Source organism: Triturus cristatus, chromosome 4_1, assembly GCF_964204655.1.
Source record: "Triturus cristatus chromosome 4_1, aTriCri1.1, whole genome shotgun sequence".
Taxonomy (NCBI): domain Eukaryota; kingdom Metazoa; phylum Chordata; class Amphibia; order Caudata; family Salamandridae; genus Triturus; species Triturus cristatus.
In genome coordinates, this window is record NC_140585.1 from 320,973,446 (window position 1) to 320,994,452 (window position 21,007).

A 21,007-nucleotide genomic window follows, 5' to 3' on the forward strand; every position below is an offset into this window, starting at 1 on the left:
TGAGAAAAGTTGTCCCAGACTTCGGTTATAATAACATCTAATAAATAATGCAAGCACATGAAAAACTAATAACAAGTGCTCATAAGAAAGGTTGTCCCAGAATTCGGTTATAGTAACACCTTCAGTAATGCAATGCCTGATAGGAAAGCAATTACTCCATATTCTGTTTCAATTTCATAGATCAGGGTTGAATCAGCATTAAGTAATGCGTCCACCGTGATACGTGGTCATGCCTTCATTCTCGGACGCCACCAACCAGAGGCCCCCTATCCCTCATTGGATAACATTGGGCCTCAGCAATCGGGCACCCAGCCGCCCTAGTGCCGCTGAAGGTGTAACGAGAGTGCATCCTTGACCCTGGGGGAACCCTTGTGTAGGAAAGTGGCTCTGTATATACTGTTCCCAAATAAGTACAGTGTGTGCAGAGTCCACAGTCCCCAGAGGTTTGGCAGAGGCTAAAGTTAGATATAACCGTACTCTCTAAAGTGGTAGCTTGGTCGAGAAGTAAGGCAGTATCAGAGGACAGTGTAAAGCATTTGTTGTACACACTCAGTCAGCAAATGGTCTCACACACTCAAGAACTGAACTCTAGGCCAATGGTTTTTGTATAAAATTATGTAGTTGCTTTATTTTAGAACCAACAATAGGTATCAAAATATACTTTCTCAGATTGAGGGGCTTTAGATAAATACTTTTCAATATGCAATAGACTTTGTATGCAATAAATACAGTTGTTGCAATAGGCAACACAATTTCAAACACAATTATACATTGAGCTCAATGGGACTTTCTAGTAAAATGCAATAGATTACTTTTTGGATTACTTTTCTTACCACAGGACTGGATTCTAGGTTCAGTCCTGGGACAGTTCCTGTAAACAGTTGAGTAAAAGCGTTTTGGGTATAGTAGTGATTTTTAAGGAATATTATTGTATTTTAAAAGTTGACACTTGGAAACTTTTTCAGCAAAAATCCCCAATGTTATCCTATGGGAGGAAATTCACATAGCAGGTAAGTGGGGTATAGTTACTTTTTCTAACTCTGTGTTGGATCCTGGATCCAGCACTGGAACCCCTCCTGTAAACAGTTGAAAGAATATTTGTAGGATGCAAAAATCGACACTTAGAAGAAATTTCACAAAAATAACAGTCAATGGTTTCCTATGGAAGAAAATTGGGTTAGCGGTAAGTATGGTTGCAATTACTTTTCAGGGTCAGTGCTGGGCACCAAAGTCCAGCACTGGGATCTCTCCTGATAGCAGGTGATTATTTTCGTTTTCGTTACTCGGTTGATTTTAGGTGAATATTTGAAAGTTTAGGAAGTACACACTTAGAAGAATTTCCAAGTGAAACCAGTCAATGTTACCCTATGGAAGAAAAGTGAGTTATCGGCTTTTGGGTAAGTACTCGACTGGCAGAGTTAAGGTTCTGGGCAAAGACTCAGGGGTCTCCCAGGGTCAGGTAAGTACAGTTGCTACACCCTTAGCGGCACTGGGGCAGCCGGGTGCAGAGTGAGTTAGGCCCAATGTTATCCTATGGGAGGCAGGGGCCCTTGTTTGGTGGCTTCTGGCTAGCAGGCCACGCGGCAAATGGGGAAGTAAGTTAGAGTAGAAGTTACACTGCCAGGGCCACTCGGGCGGCTGGTGCCGTGTGCTTTTGAGCCATCGGGCGCTCAATGGATTGCAATGGAGAAGCTCAAGAAGGAACAAAGGCTGCAAGCTCGGAGACGAAGATTCTTCAGGTGCGACCACCACTTCGAGAGGTAAGTTGGGTAGTTGGAGGATAGGTAGCCACCCAGGAGTTGGGCACAGGGGGCCGCAGGGCGCTGGGTGCAGGGGTGCCTTTTGGTGTCGGGAAATCTTACTCTCTTCTGGTCGCGGTCCCTGGTTCTGAGGCTGCAGGCGTCGTCGGGAGCGTCGAGGTGGGTCCTTGGGTGCTGGATTCGGGGTCACAGTGGCCGGGGGGACGTCCTCGGGGTCTTTGTCCCCTCCGGCACAGGCCAGGCTTGGCGGGTGCAGAGTGTGCAGGGTTCGCGGTTCCTGGCTGATGCCAGGGGTCAGTTACTTGCTTTGAGCAGTACCACTGCTCATGGGAGTCCCAGTTGTTCAGAGTCACAAGGTAGTCAGGTCCTCCGGGGTTTGTGAGGTTGCTGACCACTGGAGATGCCGGGGTTTAGCAAGAGCAGGTTTGAGGGTTGACAGGCCGGTAGGGCGTGGGCCAAGTCAGCTGGTGTTGTCCTCTTCTTAGCAGCTGCTCTGCAGGTCTTCTTGCTTCTTGATCTTCTTGCTGTTTTCGGATCGAGATCTAAGGAAGGAAGGTTCAGGGTGCCCCTAAATACTAAATTTAGGGGCGTTACAGGTAGGTAGAGGGCTGGGACCACTGGGTCCCTGCCCTGGGGTGGGTACACCCCCTATCCTGCCAGTCTCCTGTGGGAGGGGGCAGCAGCCTAGTCCTGATTGGGCAGGGCTTCCCATCTTCAAGATGGTGAGAGCCCGGAGATGTGCTCCACCTCGCCTCCCCCACCTGAGGGGTGGGTTTGTCAGAGGCTGGCACACCCCCTTTCCTTCCTTCGGGTTTCCGTCCAGTCTTCCCGCTAGAGTGGGGGTCTGAACCGATAGGGGCCAGTTGCTGGGTACAGCAAGTGGTCTGGAGAAGCTCACAAAGGCGGCATGCCTTTGAAACTTCCCCTGCCCATCCTTAGGGAGGAGACCTAGCACCTCAGCCAGGATGTGCATTGTTGCAGGCCCAGGAGAGCGGATGGCTCTCTACCCAGGGGTCCAGCAATATGTCTGCTGTGTGGCAGCCTAGGTAGCCCCTCAGACAAGACGTGGATTGTAGGTTAGGTTCAGGGGGCATCTCTAAGATGCCTTCTGTTGTGCATTGTACATTAAATCTCACACTGGCATCAGTGTGGATTTAATGTGCTGAGCAGTTTGATACCAAACTTCTCAGTCTTCAGTTTTGCCATCATGGTGTTGTGGAGTTCGTGTTGACGATCTCCCAGCACCATATACTCTTAAATGGCAGCACTGCACTTACAGTGCCCAGGAATGGACCTGGGTACTGTAGAGGCACTGGGCTCATGCACCTGTACCCACACCACTGGCATAGGGCACCCAGCTAGAGGGGTGGCTGATGTATGCCAGGGCAGTGTTTGTTGTGGGCATGGCACACAGGGAGGTGTGCCATGTCGACTCTGTTTAGTTCTGCACCCAGACACTCAGCCTGTAAAGGCAGTGTGTGTATGTAAGGGTACAGGGCCTCTAAGGGTGGCACAATACGTGCTGCAGCCCTTAGGGTCCTTCTCTGGTCACAGTGACCTGGGTACCTATGGTACCATTTACCAGGGGCTGACCTGTGGCCAGAGATGCCAATTGGGTTTAGGCTGTCATGCACTTTTAGGGAAGGAACACAGGCCCTGGGTACCTGATTGGCAGGAGCCCAGGGCACACTCAGTCAAAGTACATCAGCAATTCATCAAATAAAGTGGGGGCATACCATGCAAGAAAGATGGCACTTTCTCACACCTTGTTATAACCCCAGAAGCTCAACTCCAAAGACTGATTACTTACCTGGTAACCGTGAACTTCATTTCTCTCTATAGGAATACATTGACTGTTTTTCTAGGAAAAATGTTTTGTGTGTGGAGTTGATTTGTATGGAAACCAGAAAAATAACTATTGTGCAAAACTAATTTTACTTACCTTTTCACTAGGAAATGTCTGTGTGAGATATCTGGGCATATCATACTGAGTAGAAAAAGTAATCTAAAAAGTAATCTCAAAAGTAACGTAAAAGTAACTTGCCTGTAATTCTTATTGCAAAATTGATACAAAGTTTAAGTACAGCATTTCACAGTATTGCATTACCAGTAATTCAAACTGTAACCCTTTCAAAGTACATTTATAATTGTATTTCAAACTGTATATTTACTGCAAAGTATTTATCAACTTACCTGTGCCAGGCTTGCTTGGTTCTATTAAATAAAATAACTAAAATAATGTTTTTATACAAAAACAATTGGTCTGAAGTTCAGTCTTTGAGTGGGTGAATGCATTTGCTGACAGAGTGTGTACAGCAGATGCTTAACACTGTCCTCTGATACTGCCTTACTGCGCGACCACACTACCACAAATAGATAGTGAGGTGCAATCTTTACCTCTGCCTACCTTTGGGGATCCACTGGACTCTGCACACTATACCCCACTTTGCTATAGTATATTCAGAGCCAGCTTCCTACACATGCTGCACTCCATAAGGAAACAATTAAAGAATAAAAATGTCATTCAAAGAAAGATCTACTGTTTTTTGTTTTTTAAATATACACAAGAGTTCGAGTTTAGGGATCTTGGCTATTTGTACTACTCAAAATGTTGGTTTATCCATAATGGCAGATTATTCTAATGGCGTTTTTTTTCTTTCACAATGTGTTTTTGTGCACGTTGACTTAAAACTGAAAGACAACCATAAAGAGAAAAATTTTCAAAATCTATTATCTCGGGTTACAACTCTTTTCCCAATAAAAATGGCGCCTCACTTGTATGGGTGGGTAATCACTTGGGACAGGAAAGGCTAAAAAATGCAACTGTGTGAAGAGTGGGAATGACGTTGGATAAGATAGGCTTTTTGGTGGTGTTTTCTTGATGTATTTGGGCCCGAGGTCTTTCTACACCCAAAGAAACCTACTAACCCCAGACATTTCTGAAAACAAAACACTTGTGGGAGTCCAGGGTAGTGCGATTGTATGGATCACACTACTTTTACTTACTCTACATTCCCGGCAAATGTCAAACTTTTGGTGAAATCACAGAATTTGCTGATGTTTCTGTGTGAAATAAAGTACCAGACTATGCAGGAGATAAAGTCTTACCACCCAGCGTTCCCACACTTCTTGTTAGAAAGACAATACCCCACTTATCTGATTGGCCCTATTGCCTGGGACATGAAACCCCCCAAACACACTGTGGAAACATAAATATTATAGCTTTCAATTCCAGTCGTTCTTGAGATGTGGGTAGCTGTCCTTTTTTGGCCAATCCCATGAAAACCCACTTTTTAGAGATTTCTGAAAACAAAACACCTCGATCAGTCCAGAGTAATGCGTTTTTCATAGATCTTACTACTACTTCTTATCCAAACTGCCCGCCAAACTTCAGACTTTGGCTGAAATTGCTTAATTTTTTCACAATTCTGTGTGGGGAAATTTTGGGATCTGTAGGGAAGAACAAAGGTCCTTCCTCCCAACACTCCCAAATGCCTTTCATTAAAAACAATAATCTGCTTCTATGGTTAGGCCAGCTGCCTCAAAAAGAAATGTACAGAACGCTGTGAAAAATTTCAAAACTTTTGCTTCGAACTTGCATGGATTTTTGGGATGTGGGTAGCTGTGGTATTTGGGCCCAGAGTCGGCCGGCTCCCAAGCAAACCTAACAACTCCAAACATTTCTGAAAGCTAGAGGACAAGGGGAATATAAGGGTGGTGTGGCGTACGTGGATACATCAGTGCTTAATTTGTAAAAAATAATTAGTGCAGGGGCCCTCGACAGGAGGATACTATAGCTTGCACCATCCGTTGTCCCTGACAGCACTGCCAATGACAGCACCAACACACTTCTAATCATCACACTCTTAAAAGTATGACAACTTCTACTGTTATAGGGCCCCGAAGCTAAAAGACTGGCTTTGCAGGCAAATACTAATCCTTGAAAATTTAAATTGAATTAATAAACAGAAGTTGTTGTGCTTGTACTTAAATTGGAAGACACCACTAGCATGTGGCAGTCATAAGCCCCGGTGCTGGCAATTAAGTGCCGGTGCTGAGCACCGGAAACCACTGGCTTACATAAAGCACTGGGATACTGGGATATAATGTACTCACACTTACCATGAGGTATCTCTGCAGTATTGGGCCCAGGGTTATCGAGCACCTAGGGAAACCTGCCAATTCCAGACATTTTGGTAAATTAGACACCCGGGCCAGTCCAGGATGTTGTGACCTGAATGGATCAACAGCCTTTTCTTAACCATAATGCCTTATAACTGTCAATGTATGGATGAAAATACATTTTTTAATATTTATGACAGAATTTTCTGGAATCTGCAGCCAGCAGCAAAGGTCCTTCTCTCCAGTATTAATACACTTCTCCTGATGAAAACTGCCTGACATTTGTATGTGGCTTTATCGTACTGGACAGGAGTGAGTCAAACTCGGCCTGTTAGTTCAATGTGATCTAATCTATGCATGGTTACAGTTTTAGTCCTACTTAGCCCAACCCAAAAATTGGGGGGGCCATTTTAAGAGAAAGAAATGCGAGAATGCAGGATGCTATGACTCTTGATATAAGCTAGAAGGTCCTGAGACTCTGTTACACAGATTTGGGAATACTGCCTTTTAGGTCGAACCTCGCTCTGCAAAGCATGCTGTAGTAGGATATGCTGTGGAAGCCTCGCACACTCTCCTCCCATATTTTTCATTGCCTGGTGTCATTGTCCTTGGTAAATGCTGACTTCCGATTCATTATGAGGCTTGTTAGTCCCTCCTTGTTACCGCCTTGTCGCCATTTGTTACCGTCCATAATGACTGGACCTTTTACTTGGTACGTTACACGGTCGACTTTATCTAGGAGACAATGGCGGGTGCTATTTTTTTGTATTTGTATCTTGAGCGCAGCACCAGCTTTAGGGACACCGTGCTCAGTTTATTTATTTATATGTAACTTTCATGTTGAGCGCGGCGTCCACTTCTGGGACACCGCGCTCTGTTCATTATTATTATTTTTTTTTAACTTTCATAGTGAGCGCGGCGCTGCTTCAAGGACACAGCACTCAAATTCTTTATTTTTATTTTTTACTTTAACACTGAGCGCCGCGCACGCTTCAAGGACATCGCTCCGTGTTAAAGTAACAAAAAGAAAAAAGAAACCAAGTGCGTTGTCCTTGAAGCGGCTCTGCAACTCAGTTTTAAACTTAAACAAGCATTTACAATGCAAAAGGTCTCGCATTTACGTGAGTTTAAGCTATTGGCATTGTAAATGACAATGCCTTTTATTTATGTTTTGAAAACCAAAAATAATAGGCATTGTCAATTTCAATGCCAATAGCTTAAACTTGCTTAAATACAAGACCTATTGCATTGCAAATGTTTGTTAGGGGAGTGTTATTTGATTAAAAAACCATAATTTTTATCCTTATTTTTAGAGTTATAAAGCAAGTAACTTAAAAATCCAACCCAAACAAGAAGCGGTGTGATATGCATAGGCTGCATTTAGTTAATTATTGAGGATGACCAGTTATTGTGTAGAAAAGTAGCTTGTATGCTATAATCCCAATTTGTATTTGAATACATAGCTTGATGGACAGTGTGCTGCTTTCTAGAAAGCTGTTTTCTGAAAACCCTTGAGGGTATTCTTGTCCACATGGTCAGAACTCTGAACATCCATATATTTTCGGAGACCGCATCCAATAGGAATATCTTACAGGCACTTATCTTGGCTGCTCCCATGCATTTCTTTAGACACCACTACTTGGCCTTTAGTTCAAGACGCCAACACTCATTTAGCCAGGCAATGCTGCATAGCATATTTGGCTGAAATATCTCATAGGGTCTTTGGTCTATATGCCTTTGACATTGAAGATGCTCCAAAATCATCCCAAATTGAAAAACACGATCACTCTGTGACTGTTTAGAAATACTACTTCATGCTAACAGTTGTAAAGCCTCTCTACATTACCTCGAACAACTATTGTCCCAAGTAAAGAGATTGATGACTGAGATTTGTTTGCCCCTGAGACTCAAGGGTCTCTTACGGATTAGGATCGTATTTGTTCCCTCCATATGCATGACTGGGACTCAATAAAAGTTCATTTGCAGGAATGGTGTTGAAACAATGCAAATAAAAATGGTTAGGTCCCTGCTCCCAATTGCCTGAAGAGGTGCTGACACTACTGTTGGAAATGTTTTAATAGTGGAGCTTCGATGTGACTTCAAGCATGGAGTTGCTTCGGGAGAGGCTGGAGTTCATGCTACTGGATACTCTGTTTAGTCCCTGCTAATGGTCTACTGAACACCTAGTAGCAAATATGTCTTGAAAATAGTTCTTAATGATGTGACCCTTACTAATCCACCAGTTGATTGCACATCCACCTGAGAGGTCTGTGTTCAGTTTTAACTTTGAAGCAAGTCTCAAACAGTTAGGGGCTCAACTTCTTCAAGGACCAAACCACAGCAAAATGCATGCAGGTGCATTTTTCTGACCAATGAGCTTCACGTTCTACTGAAAGTAGCATCTGCAGTTTAAAAAAGCAGACAGACTTCTCCTTGGCTCCCTGGGTGAGAGCTATCTGTCAGTAACTTAAAGTCAAATCAAAGGTGCTTTGGCAGCCCCAACTGGTCAATGAGCTCATCAGCTCTTGGTATCAGGTGGGAATCAGTCTTGGGGACTGCATTAAGTTCTGTGTAGTCCACACATATTCTCATCTATGTTTCCTCCTTTTGGGCTGGGTTTGGGTACCAGGACCTATAGGCTGGCCCAAGGACTACTGGAAGGGTCAGTGACCCCCACCTCTAGAATCTTTACAGCCTCAGCCTTGATGTAAGCTTTTACTGAGTTAGACAACCTGTAAATTGTACTCTTGACAGGTAAACTGTCACCTGTGTTTGTCTCGTGGACACACCACTGTGTCTTACCTCATGTTAGGGAGAACAGACCAGAAACCGTCTCTACAACTGGTGACAGTTCTTCTGCTGCTGTTCAGTCAGGGTGAAATAGACCACAACCCCATCCACTGACTCATCGTTGGCATTACTTGACAGAAGGTTTGGCAGAGGCTCACTTTCCTCTTCCTCCCCACCATCTTTCACAATGTGTATTTCCATGTCAGCCCTGTCATGGTCTGGTTTCAACCAGTTAACATGATTCACCTTGTGGGGGTACCTACATCCACCAAGTAAGTGACCTTCCCTTTCTTTTTTAGTACCGGATAAGGCTGAGTCTACTTGTCCTGTAGGGCCTTGAGAGGGACAGGCTCAAACACTCATACCTTCGGTCCTGGCTGGTATTCAACAAGGTAGTACGTCTGTTCATACCATGGTTCAGGGACCCCCACCTGGCCTCCAGATTCTTTTTGGCCTTCTTCATATAATCTACCATTAGGGGCTGCAGGCTTTCTACATGGTCTATAACATTTTGCTTGGACTCTTTTAGGGATTTTTCCTCAACCCTCTCTAACCAAGCTCCAGGATTCTCTCACCGGGAGCCCAAACAAAAGCTTAGAAGGGCAGAAGCCCACTACATTTTGTGGAACCTTCCTGTAGGCAAATAAGAGGCATGGTAGGAGACCATCCCACTTCCTCCCGAGTTTGTCATGGTTTTGTTGAATCTCCCAACAAAATCGTTTGTCTGGGGCTGATAGGGGAAGGTTAATATGTAAGTAACACCACATTTATTCCACATAGCTTTCAGGTACGCAGATATGAAATTTGTATCCTTATAAGAAATGGCCTTCTTCAGGAACCCTACCCTGGTGAAGATGCCACGTAGGGCTCTAGCCACTTCAGGGGCAACCAAGAGACTGGTGGTCTTCCAGCAATACAAAGCACTGCTTCTAAATCTAGCCTGTGAAATGTGCTTGGCTGGACATCTGGAGCACTCCAGGCAAAACTCTTAAAGCACAAGAGTATTTCTTTTTATTACAGCTAGGGGGGTCTTGACAAACTAGGCCCAGGAACTATTCTATCGTTCATCATTGAACAATATATTTCAGCTCAGTTGCCACATGTATCCTAAAGCCAGTTGTTACAAGTGCACACTAGAAACGCTTCTCTCAGATTAGCACTTTATTTAGTAATGACCATTTATATAGTGGATGCTGCACACCCAAGGTCTCTTGTCTCTTTTCATAAACAGTGTTACTATTGACTCAATGTCACTTCCAAGTTGTTTTCAGCAAACATTACATCCTCAAAGTGAAATTGTACTTGGGCAGATTTGAAAAAGATTCTCTTTGTCTTGAAAATAAAAATATTTTGAGCATCTAGTGGTAGCAGCTCAAAAATATTTGCTATATTGAAAATTGAGGGTGAAATGCTAAGTCCGCCTTGCCAGGAGTCAGCCCAATTATAAAATATGTTTGTTAATACACATACATTGTATTTTTAACTCATGGTATGCACATACACCTCTCCAAAGCAGCGCACTAACCCATTGAGCTGTCTTAGTGGGATTAAAACCGGAAGTTTAAAGACCAATTTCTTCAACAAGTGAAGTAATCTGCTAAACAGTTTTAATAGAATTCAGATTTGTGTCTTCTCAGCAACAAGTGTTTGAACAAACAGTTATGCCACTGCCTAGGGCTCCAGCTTGCGACCCGCAAGCTGAGCATGGATGCTATCCTACAGAACAATGTTCCATGTTACACACAAATTGATGCTTAGCATGCATATTGACAAACCTACACGCTACAGACTGATTTGCAGGAAATTAATATTTTCCTTTCCTTATTATTAACAACAGCTTTGTAGTTTGTATTTATTATAGGTTCAGATGTGATACAGCTAATCTCACAATGGGCTTGAAAAGTTATAAACATGATTTTTAGATAAATTGTTCTGCCTGCAGATTCTTCATCTCATGAACATCCCAGGTGCCCTGGTCTGAGTTCAGTTTTTTTATGCGCCTTATGTTCATAAAAGCAATATCACACAGTGCCCTGGATGATACTGTCTGAAACTGGTGTCAGGATGAGGGGGCATTGCACACTTTGTTTCAACCCCATAGTGAGTAATTCTTGGCATGTTTATAGTCAGTGCTATCTTTGTTCTTTTGTAAACTGAGAACATCTTGCCAGACCACAGGATCGCAGCATTATGCACTGAATCTGAAATTACAAAACATATTAGCTGTACAACTGTAGTAAACCGAATGTAACCTTTTCCTTCTTGTATGTTATTTTTGTTATATTAAATGGTTTTTTTTTGTAATGATTATTTATTTTTTATGTTTCATCCATAGTATAACTCACCTTTATTTTTTTTAACTTTCTACCTATGTCCAAAAGTTACAGCAACCCCCAGGAAACAGCCAAGAAAGACTCCACTTGTACCTCGCAGTTTGGAACCGCCCGTTCTGGAGCTCTCTCCTGGAGCCAAAGCCCAGTTGGAAGAGCTTATGATGGTTGGAGACCTATTGGAAGTGTCTCTGGATGAAACGCAGCACATCTGGCGCATTTTACAGGCTACGCATCCACCCTCAGAAGACCGTTTCCTCCATGTTGCAGAGGTATGCAGTATTTTCAGCAAATACTGTAATGAAAACATTTATAATATAACCATATTTATTATAAAAAGTGTAAAACTTTACTTAATATCTCCAAAGTCAACTTCCCCAGGGTAATCCTCATTGAAATGCAAAATAAAATTTAGTGTCAAGTTTGTAGAATGGGCAGCATATGTTAATTATTCCTGCATGTTGCCATTACATTCATTTGCCACTGCATTTGTTTGTTTTTTATTCTAACATTTCTATAATGCTCTGATATCACAATGCATCATTTGTACTATAACCAACTACTTAATAGAAGTAGCATTTTAGATCATGAGTGGACAACCCCAACACCACCAGGGCTAAACATGGGAAACGTCTTCAAAATATATTAGTCACTGACTTGAGCCTGTGCACCTCAGAATCCAGATGATAGTTTTTAGCCTAAGTACCGTACTGTTGCAGAATATCATCAATTGATATTCTTTTGGTTTCTGGAAAAGTGGATGAGTATCGGTGATCTCACAGATTCATATATTCTTTAAAATGTCCTTCTTCTTTATCATTACATAGACTTTGATGATAAATAAATACCCCTGACCCCTGCAGCCTCACTCTCTCTAAATGAGATTTTCTTCCTGCATGATAATTTTTATTTAAAATATACTCCGAAGAGAGACTTGTACTCAGAAATGGATCTAATACCCTACTTCAGTTAAAGGTGGCACTTTAGATTCAAACAGATTTTTCCTCCGCCAACATTTTTGCTATATCTCCGTGTTATTTGTTCCAAGTACTCTATCCTGCCATGTGATATCTGGGGCTCTAGCAAACCTCTATTCTTTTTCACTTGCAAATGCTTTTAAGTTATTTGATTTCTTTCTCTGCAGGATTTTGCAGCAGGGTTTACTATCATAGAGCCACACCTACAGTAATTTAGAAAGTACATATTGTTATCAGCCTCTTGGATCTGACTCGTTCTGTCAAGGACAGGTGTCTCAGGCAATGGCTGAAGGCTCCTCTTGAACTAAAGAAAGGACTGCCCACTTCCTGAGGCAAATTCAGACTCCTGATTGTCACAGGTAATCAAGAGGTGGGACAAAACAGTAGGAGCTAAATGGAAGGAAAAAACTGGATGCAGTGAAAAGCATTCATCAAGCCAGGCCACTCAACAGGACCAGCAGAGAAATGATGGTTCGAAGAATAAACTGGAACGAGGAAAAATTAACCAGTTCAACAAGTGAGCACAGGGAACAAGTTTAATTGTGACACAGGTTGGAACAGTTCTGGTCTTCTTTTATGTCCCCAAGCAGGAATTAAGCGTTTAAGGAAACAGGAATCAATAACCCGTCAGCTTGCCTTGGACAAGTTAAGGCTTACATATTTACATAAGAAGACAGTGCCAATAAAAGAAAAAAATGTTGTGAAATACCAGGAAACAATGTTGATTAATTGTGCCCTAATTAATATACCTGTAACATTATAAAAATTCTGCAGGCATTTTCATCTTACCGGTGTGTGATGCTACAGAGATGCTGTGCAGTAACTAGACTCACCCCACCTTTACTGGGCTACTACCAATTAGGAAACAGCCATGTGGCAGTGCAAGCGCTGAACAGAAAGAAGCGACGCACTCAGAGTTGCCAAAAACGCTGAAGTCGGCCCCCTGATGAGTGGAATCTGTAACAACCCAACATGAAAGGAACCTACATTTATTTTCTTTGTAATGGAGATAACTTCTAGTTTCAAAGTTGAAACATTCAGATTGAAATTGCCACAATGAAGCACACTGTTCAGGTCCTCTTCCTCTCTGTCGTTTGTTGTGGCACCTCTCCTACCAAACTACAATCAAATGCCTAAATTGCTGGACTTGCTCCTGCATACCCTCTCCTGTCTAATCTCTATCCTCCATCTCTCATTGTGTCAAGAGTCTGTTGTGTGTTTCCTGCATAGCCTATTGTTTTATTCCCCTATGTAGGCCTAGTTGTGCATGTTGTGGGCCGCATTTCTTTTGCCCTCGTTACAATATGAACACCCTCGCTTTTGCCCTCGCTTTTGCGCCACATTGAATTTTCACACTGAACAAGCATGTTTTTGTGTTCTGTTCTTTACCTGGGATTTAGTCTGAACACCATAGACAAGGTCAAACAAGAGTGCCCCTTGTTATTTTCTCTGGTCAGGCTCTAGCACCTAGACATAACACGGGAATGCAACTGCTGTTTGTGAGCAAAAATGTCTTGTCATATTCCATCTCTAGGCTCCCACTTCCAGACAAATTGGTTGAGAAAGCTATGAACATGCAGCTGACCGCTTTCCTGGAAGAAAACAGTCTTCAAGATGACACACAATGTGGCTCCCTTATCGGTTATAATACTGAATCCGCGCTCATGCTTGCAACTGAAGAGATCAGGGCATAGTAGATGGGGAAGGCAATGCTGTCCTCAACCTCCTTAATCTGCGGCCTTTGATACAGTTTCTCATAATCTCTTGGTTAACCGCCCACAGATCCTGGGAATCCAAGATGTAGTGCTGAAACGTCTGAAATCGTTTCTTACAAACTGCATTCATCCAGTCCCCTTCATTGGCTTCACCTCTGAGCCTTTTTCGCACCACAGGGGTACCACAGGGCTCACCACTGAGCCCAACTCTGTTTAATTTTTCTATGACCCCCTTGGTAGCTCTAGTTAAGTAATTTGGGCTCTCGTGGGTGTCTTACAACACCCACATTGTTATATCATTATTGGATAAAGGCCCAGACATGAGTAAGATCTTTAAAAACTGCATGAGTTCGGTGGGTTTTTGGATGGACCAAAACTGTCTAAAACTGAACTCAACTAAGATCGAGGTCATCCTGCTTGGAAATAATCCCACCTTCTGGTCCCCAGATTGGTGGCTAGAGGAACTGGGTATCCTGGCAAAACCAGTGCAGAAGGTAAAATATCTTGGAGCCCGGATTGACAACCAATTAACCAATAAATAAAGTTGTCTCTGCCTCCGTTTTCTCCCTTCGTGTGCTTAAGAAAATTGTGCAATTCTTGCTATTCAGCATGCTGAAGATGATAGTTATTGCTTTAGTACTATAGAGAATAGACTATTGCAACAAGCTATATTTAAATCTGCTAAAGAAATATTTGAAAAAAACTAAAATTGTACAAAATACGGTGGCCTGTCTTACGAAGGCTCCCAAGCTGGCAGTAGTCTTCACTGGCTGATAAAATGCATAATTGTCAAGGGCCTTTGTACAGTTTATAAGGCTCTTCAGGGCCAAAGCCCTGTGTACTTCATAGATAGTTTTAGGTGGTATCTTCCAGGTAGGACCCTTCGTTCCAGCTCAGCACAAAACTTGATTGTTCCCTCCCACAGGCTGGCAACCTGGGAAGGCAGTAGCTCGATACTTTGCATGCCTTTATACTGAAATCATCGACCTCGGGAACTGAAAAGTGCTACCTCCTTGCTTGAGTTCAGGAAGGCATGAAAGACCTGGCTTTTCACTCTGAATCTTAACTAGCTAGCTTGAAAGTCTGGAAGCTCCTCTGTTCCCTTCCAGTCATAGGCAGCGCGAAGACGCCTCCAAGCTATTGTTTGTGCTTTATAAAAACTAAATCAAATCCAACTGAGGACAGGAGTTCTAAAAATCACACTGAGCGAGGGTCCCGGGGCAAGATTGCTGTGTCAGCTTCGATGCAGACCAACTGTCTATGAATGCTAAGGTACGGGATCCGCCACTAGTCCCAGAGATCGTTGATCTAACATCATTTACCTTCAGTAGGAAAGGGGGAGGGTTTTTAGGCTAATCTGTCTTGTAACATAGCAGGGCTTTTTATGGTATATAGTTTGTTAACCATGCTAATGACATTTTTGGTATGCATTTCTAATTGTGGTGCAAATACAACATCTTAGAGCACGATGGTTTAATTAAATATTCTAAACTTCCTTCATGCCTCTTGTTTATCTTATTGTGCAAAGTACTAGTGAGAAAGCGAAAGGGTGTGTCCTGTTATCGTGATCCCTGAGAGGATTGAGAGTGTTGTGTTCTGGGGTACCAACTCGCTTGTTTCTCTGGAAAGGATAGGAGGGCAAGTGAGGCATGTGAGAAAGTGCCCTCTTTCTTGCATGGTATGCCCCCACTTTTTGCTGAATAGCTGATGCACTTTGACTGAGTGTGCCCTGGGCTCCTGCCTATCAGGTATCCAGGGCATGTGTTCCTTCCCTAAAACTGCTTTAAAGCCTAAACCCAATTGGCATCTCTGGCCACATGTCAGGCACCGGGTAAATGGTACCGTAGGTACCCAGGGCACTGTGACCAGAGAAGGCCCCTAAGGACTGCTTCACTTATTGTGCCACCCTGAGAGGCCCTGTACCCTGACACACACACACTGCCTTTGCAGGCTGAGTGTCTGGGTGCAGAACAAAACAAAGAGACAACATGGCACACACCCCTGTGTGCGCCATGCCCACAAACCACTGCCCTGGCATACACCAGTCACCCCTCTAGCTGGGTGCCCTATGCCAGTGGTGAAGGTACAGATGCATGAGCCCTGTACCCTTACAGTGCCCAGGTCCATTCCTGGGCCCTGTAAGTGCAGTGCTGCCATTAAGAGTATATGGTGCTGGGAGGTGGTCATTACGAACTCAACAGCACCATAATGGCTGCACTGAAGACTGGGAAGTTTGGTATCAAACTTCTCAGCACATTAAACCCACACTGATGCCAGTGTGGGATTTAATGTAAAATGCACCACAGAGGGCATCTTAGAGATGCCCCCTGAACAACAACCAACTACCAGTGACCTGACTGAGTGGCTGCGCAGGCTGCCACCACCAGACATGTTTCTGGACCCCTGGGTCAGGGGCCTGCTGCTCTCGGGGGCCTGAAGCAATGCACATCCTGGAACAAGGTGCCAAGCCTCCTCCCCCAGGATGGGCAGGGTTCTCGAAGGAGAAGCTTCAAAGGCATACCGCCTTTGTGAGCCTCTCCAGACCACTTGCTGCCCTAAGGTGGGGGTGGCGAGGTGAAGCACAACCTCAAGTCTCCGCCATCTTGAGGATGGGGGGACCCAGCCAAACAGGGACTGGCTCCTGCCCCCCTCCCACTGGAGAGTGGCAGAATAGGGGGTGTACCCACCCACGGGAGGGGACCCATTGGTCCCTGCCCTTTACCTACCTGTAAGGCCCCTAAATTTAGTATTTAGGGGCACCCTGAACCTTCCTTCCTCAGATCCAGCAACCACAAGAAAAGAAGAACGAGAAGCCATGCAGAGCTAACAAGAGAACGACGCCCACTGACTTGGCCCCAGCCCTACAGGCCTGTCTCCCCTCGAACCTGCTCCTGCAAAACCCCAGCAGCCAGCAACCTCAAAACCCCCGGAGGACCTGCCTGCATTCACTTTCCAAGCTGCTTCTCCCGTGAACACCGGACGTGTTTGAACTTCAGCTTCTGGTACTAGCCAGAAACCGCGAATCCAGCACACTCTGCACCCGCCAAGCCCAGCCTGTGTTTGAGTGAACAAACACCACGAGGAGGTCCCCCCCCCCCCCTCGATCCTGACCCGTGATCCGGCGACCCCTGACCTGCCTCAAGCCTCCAGACGATGCCTGCAGCCTCAATCCAGGAGACCCCCTACCGCGACCAGAGCGGGTAAGAAAATCCGACGTCCAAAGGCACCCCTGCACCCGTCGCCCCACGGCCTTGTGTGCCCAACCCAGTGGTGCCTAACCATCCCTCTACATATCATCTTACCCCTCTAAGTAGTGGTCACTCCTGGAAGATCTTCGTCCCCGAGCCTGCAGTGTTTCTTTTTCCCGGAGAATCTCCATTGAACTCAACTGGGCTTCCTACCTCAAAACTGCACCCGGCTGCCCTAGCGCCGCTGAGGGTGCCCCTTTGGTGCTAACTTGGTCCCCAACTTGCCCTGAGCTTAACCCTAGGAGCTTTGCTCCCACAACTCTGTGGCCTGCTTGCCAGCAGCCACCAACCGGAGTTCCCCTATCCTCCATAGGATAACATTGGGCCTCAACACCCTGCACCCGGCCGCCCTAGTGCCACTGGGGGTGAAACAACTGTGCATCACTGACCCTGGGAGACCCCTGAGTCGAACCCTAACTCAAAAGACCAAGTACTTATCTTGAAACCGATGACTCATTTTTCCTCATAGGATAACATTGACACTTTTTCTCCCAAAAAGTTTCGAAGTGTCGACTTTCGAAAACTGCAAATATTCCTTAAAAATCAGCCGATTAACCAAAACGCATTTTCTCAACTGTTTTCAGGAAAAGTCCCAGTGCTGAATCCAGGATCCAGCACTGAGTAAAAAAAAGTAACAATAACCTAACTTACCTGCTAAGTGATTTTCCTCCCATAGGATAACATTAGTGATTCTATGTGAAAAAGGGTCACCTTTTGAAATGCAATAATTCTCCTTAAAAATCGTATCTTTAACCAAAACGCATTTACTCACCTGTTTTCAGGAAATGTCTCAGGGCTGAATCTAGGATCCAGTCCTGTGGTAACAAAAGTAATTAACTGCATTTTACTTAAAAGCCCATTCAATTGAATGTACTATACCTGCAATGTGTTGCAAACTGCTTTCTTAAAACTGTAACCAAAACCAGTACAAGTTGTACTGCAATTCTGAACTGTGTTCATACAAGTAATTACTACTGCAAAGTATTTATATGCTTACCTGTACCAGGCTTGCTTGGTTCTAGAAATAAAACAACAGTATATTTTTTTTATACAATGACAATTGGCTTAGAGTTCAGTTCTTGAGTGTGTGAGACCATTTGCTGACTGAGTGTGTACCTCAAATGCTTTACACTGTCCTCTGATACTGCCTTACTGCTCGACCAAGCTACCACTTTAGAGAGTAAGGTTATAACTAACTTTAACCTCTGCCAAACCTCTGGAGACCCTTGGACTCTATACACACTGTACCTCACTGTAGTGCAGTATATATAGAGCCAGTTTCTTACAAGGCACTATAGGTAGTCTCAGTCAATCAATCAGGCATTTGTTAAGCGCGACTACTCACCCATAAGGGTCTCAACGCGCAGGGGTGGGGAGGGGGGTGCAGGTTCCAGTCCATCAAGGAGGGGGCTGTCGAACAGCCAGGTTTTGAGGTTTCTTGCGAAGATGGGGAGTGATGTTGTCTGTCTGAGGTGGAGCGGAAGGGCATTCCAGGCTCTGGTCATGAGGAAGGAGAAGGAGCGGCCTCCCGATCTTGTCTTTCTGCTGCGGGTGACCACGGCGTAGGAGAGCTGGGATGATCGTAGGGTCCTTTGGGGTGCGTGGAATATGAGTCGGCTGTTCAGGTATGCTGGTCCGGTGTCGTGAAGGGCCTTGTGTGCGCATCTTGAAGGTGACTCTAGCCTCGATAGGGAGCCAGTGGAGTGTGGGCAGGTGCTTGGAGATGTGGCAGTGTCTTGGCAGATGGAGGACCAGTCTTGCGGTGGCGTTCTGGATGTTCTGTAGCTTGTGGGTGAGGTTTTTGTTTATCTCGGCATAGAGTGCATTGCCGAATTCGAGTCTGCTGGTGACGAGGGCATGAGTGACGGTCTTTCTGTGTTCGAAGGGGATCCATTTGAAGGTCTTACGTAGGAGGCGGAGGGTGTGGAAGCAGGACTGAGTTGATCTGGCGGTCCACTTTGAGCTCGGAGTCCAGCATGATTCCCAGGTTGCGTGCGTGGTCCGTGGGGGTGGGCAGGCGTCTGAGGGCGGGGTGCCTTCAGGTGTCGTTTCAGGCATCGGGGTTTGGGCCCATGATGAGTACTTCTGTTTTGTTGGTGTTTAGTTGCAGGCAGCTGTTTTTCATCCATTTGGCAACCGATTCCATGCCTTCTCAAAAGTTGTGTCTGGCGGTGTTGTGTTCGTTGGATAGGGAGAGGATGAGTTGGGTGTCGTCTGCGTATGACACAATGTTGAGTCCGTAGGTTCAGACGATGGGGGCAAGCGGAGCCGTGTAGACGTTGAATAGCGTAGGGCTGAGGGAGGACCCCTGGGAGACTCCGCAGGTGGTTGGTGTAGGGTCCGAGAGGAAAGGGGGAGTCTGACCCGCTGCGTTCTGCCGGAGAGGAAGGAGTGGATCCAGTCGAGGGCCTTGTCCCGCATCCCTGCATCGTGGAGTCTGCATATTAGGGTGCGGTGAGTGACTGTGTCAAACGCCGCTGAGAGGTCTTGGAGGATGAGGGCTACTGTTTCTCCTTTGTCCAGTAGGGTGCGGATGTCGTCTGTTTCGGCGAGGAGGGTGGTTTCCGTACTGTGTTTTTTTCCTGATGCCAGATTGGGAGGAGTCGAGGATGTTGTGCTCTTCAATGAATGTGGCTAGTTGGCTGTTGATGGCTTTCTCTATGACTTTCGCTGGGAACGGGAGCAGGGAGATGGGTCTGTAGTTTTTGAGGTCGGTGGGGTCCGCCAAGGGTTTTTTCAGGAGGGGGTTTACCTCGGCGTGTTGCCATTATTCTGGAAATGTGGCGGTCGCCAGGGAGAGGTTGATGATGTGACTGAGCATGGTGCGATGGTGTTGGCGGCTCTGTTGAAGATGTGGTGGGAGCAGGGGTCCGTGGGGGCCCCAGAGTGGATTGACTTAATTATCTTCCTTGTGTCGTCGGTGGTAAGGGCTGTCCAGTTGTCATTCGCTGGCTTCAAGGTGTCGGGGGTGGTTGGTGAAGGTTCATTGTGTTGGTTGTCTTCTTCGAAGTTGTCGTAGATGCTCTTGATTTTGTGGTGGAAAAAGGAGCTGGGTTTGTCACCGATGTCTTGTGAGGGAGGGATGTCAGTAGACTCGCTGGTGGGTTGGGCGAACTCTTTGATGATATTGAAGAGTTCCTTGCTGTTGTGCGCATGTGTGGAGATTCTGTCTTCAATCGCTTTTTTCCTTGTTTTTCTGACAAGTTGGTGGTGGGTGTTGGTGGCGCCTCTGAAGTTGTTGTGGGCTTTCCTTGGATTTGGTGTTCCTCCAGGTCTTTTCGATGCGGCCGCAAGTGCGTCTGGACTCTCGAAGTTCGGTGGTAAACCATCTGGCTTGGGCTCATAGATACGGCGGTAGTATGGTGACTCAGTCCCTACATGCCGATGTTCTATGGTCCCAAGCATAGTTCTGTTTCTGAGCAGAATCCCTGCAACAAATCCTTATACCTGCTTGTCTGTCATAATCCCTCCTTTTAGTTAACCTGGAACAGATAGCTGTTTTGTTTTGATGTTAATTTGGTTTTTTCAGCAGGAACTAAAAGGAGAAACCAAAAACTTGTTTGTTCAACATTCGATTGGGTGGGTATTTTAAGGGACTGGGATTTTTTTGTCGATCATTAGGCACAGTCTTATATCTTTTGTAGTCTGTACACTGTTGGTCCTTTTTGTGAGTAAGATAGTGTATGAAATTTCTTGTGTTTTTAGTCCTTAAAGAATTATTGGTTGATAAGGCTTTGCTCCCTCCTGGTGGCCATCTTGTTGCATGCTTCTGGTTATTGGGGTTTCCACCTTTTGTATTTGTGTGATTTTATTTTTTTTGTTTACCTTTTTCAGATGTCATTCCCCTGGAGTCCCACAATCAAGCTGATGTTTTTTTAGTTGGCTAAATTAAGTCCTTGGGGCAGTAGTTTTGCTTGCATATAGTGACAGTTGTACTTATGCTCATGGTAATAAAGTGTCCATTTTGACATGGTTACCCTCCTCCCCCACCCACACACACACACACACACTCACGTTTTGCCTGGTATCTGATGCAACTTTGAAAGTTTACTGGGTTCCTGCTAA

At 45.0% G+C, this 21,007-nt stretch overlaps 1 protein-coding gene across 7 annotated transcripts in view; it reads left to right on the forward strand.

Moving 5' to 3' along the window:
* Positions 1-21,007, forward strand: part of KDM5A (lysine demethylase 5A) — a 1,031,636-nt gene that overhangs the window by 974,312 nt on the left and 36,317 nt on the right. For 5 of the 7 annotated variants that reach the window (XR_014981238.1, XM_085652274.1, XM_085652271.1 and 2 more), the window contains one exon: positions 11,054-11,274. Coding sequence is in view for 5 of the 7 variants with exons in the window: in XM_085652274.1 (XP_085508400.1) it covers positions 11,054-11,274 (221 nt within the window). In the remaining 2 variants the exon portion in view is untranslated. The remainder of the gene's footprint in view (positions 1-11,053; positions 11,275-21,007) is intronic. The other 2 variants (XR_014981239.1, XM_085652273.1) reach the window with 1 other exon arrangement.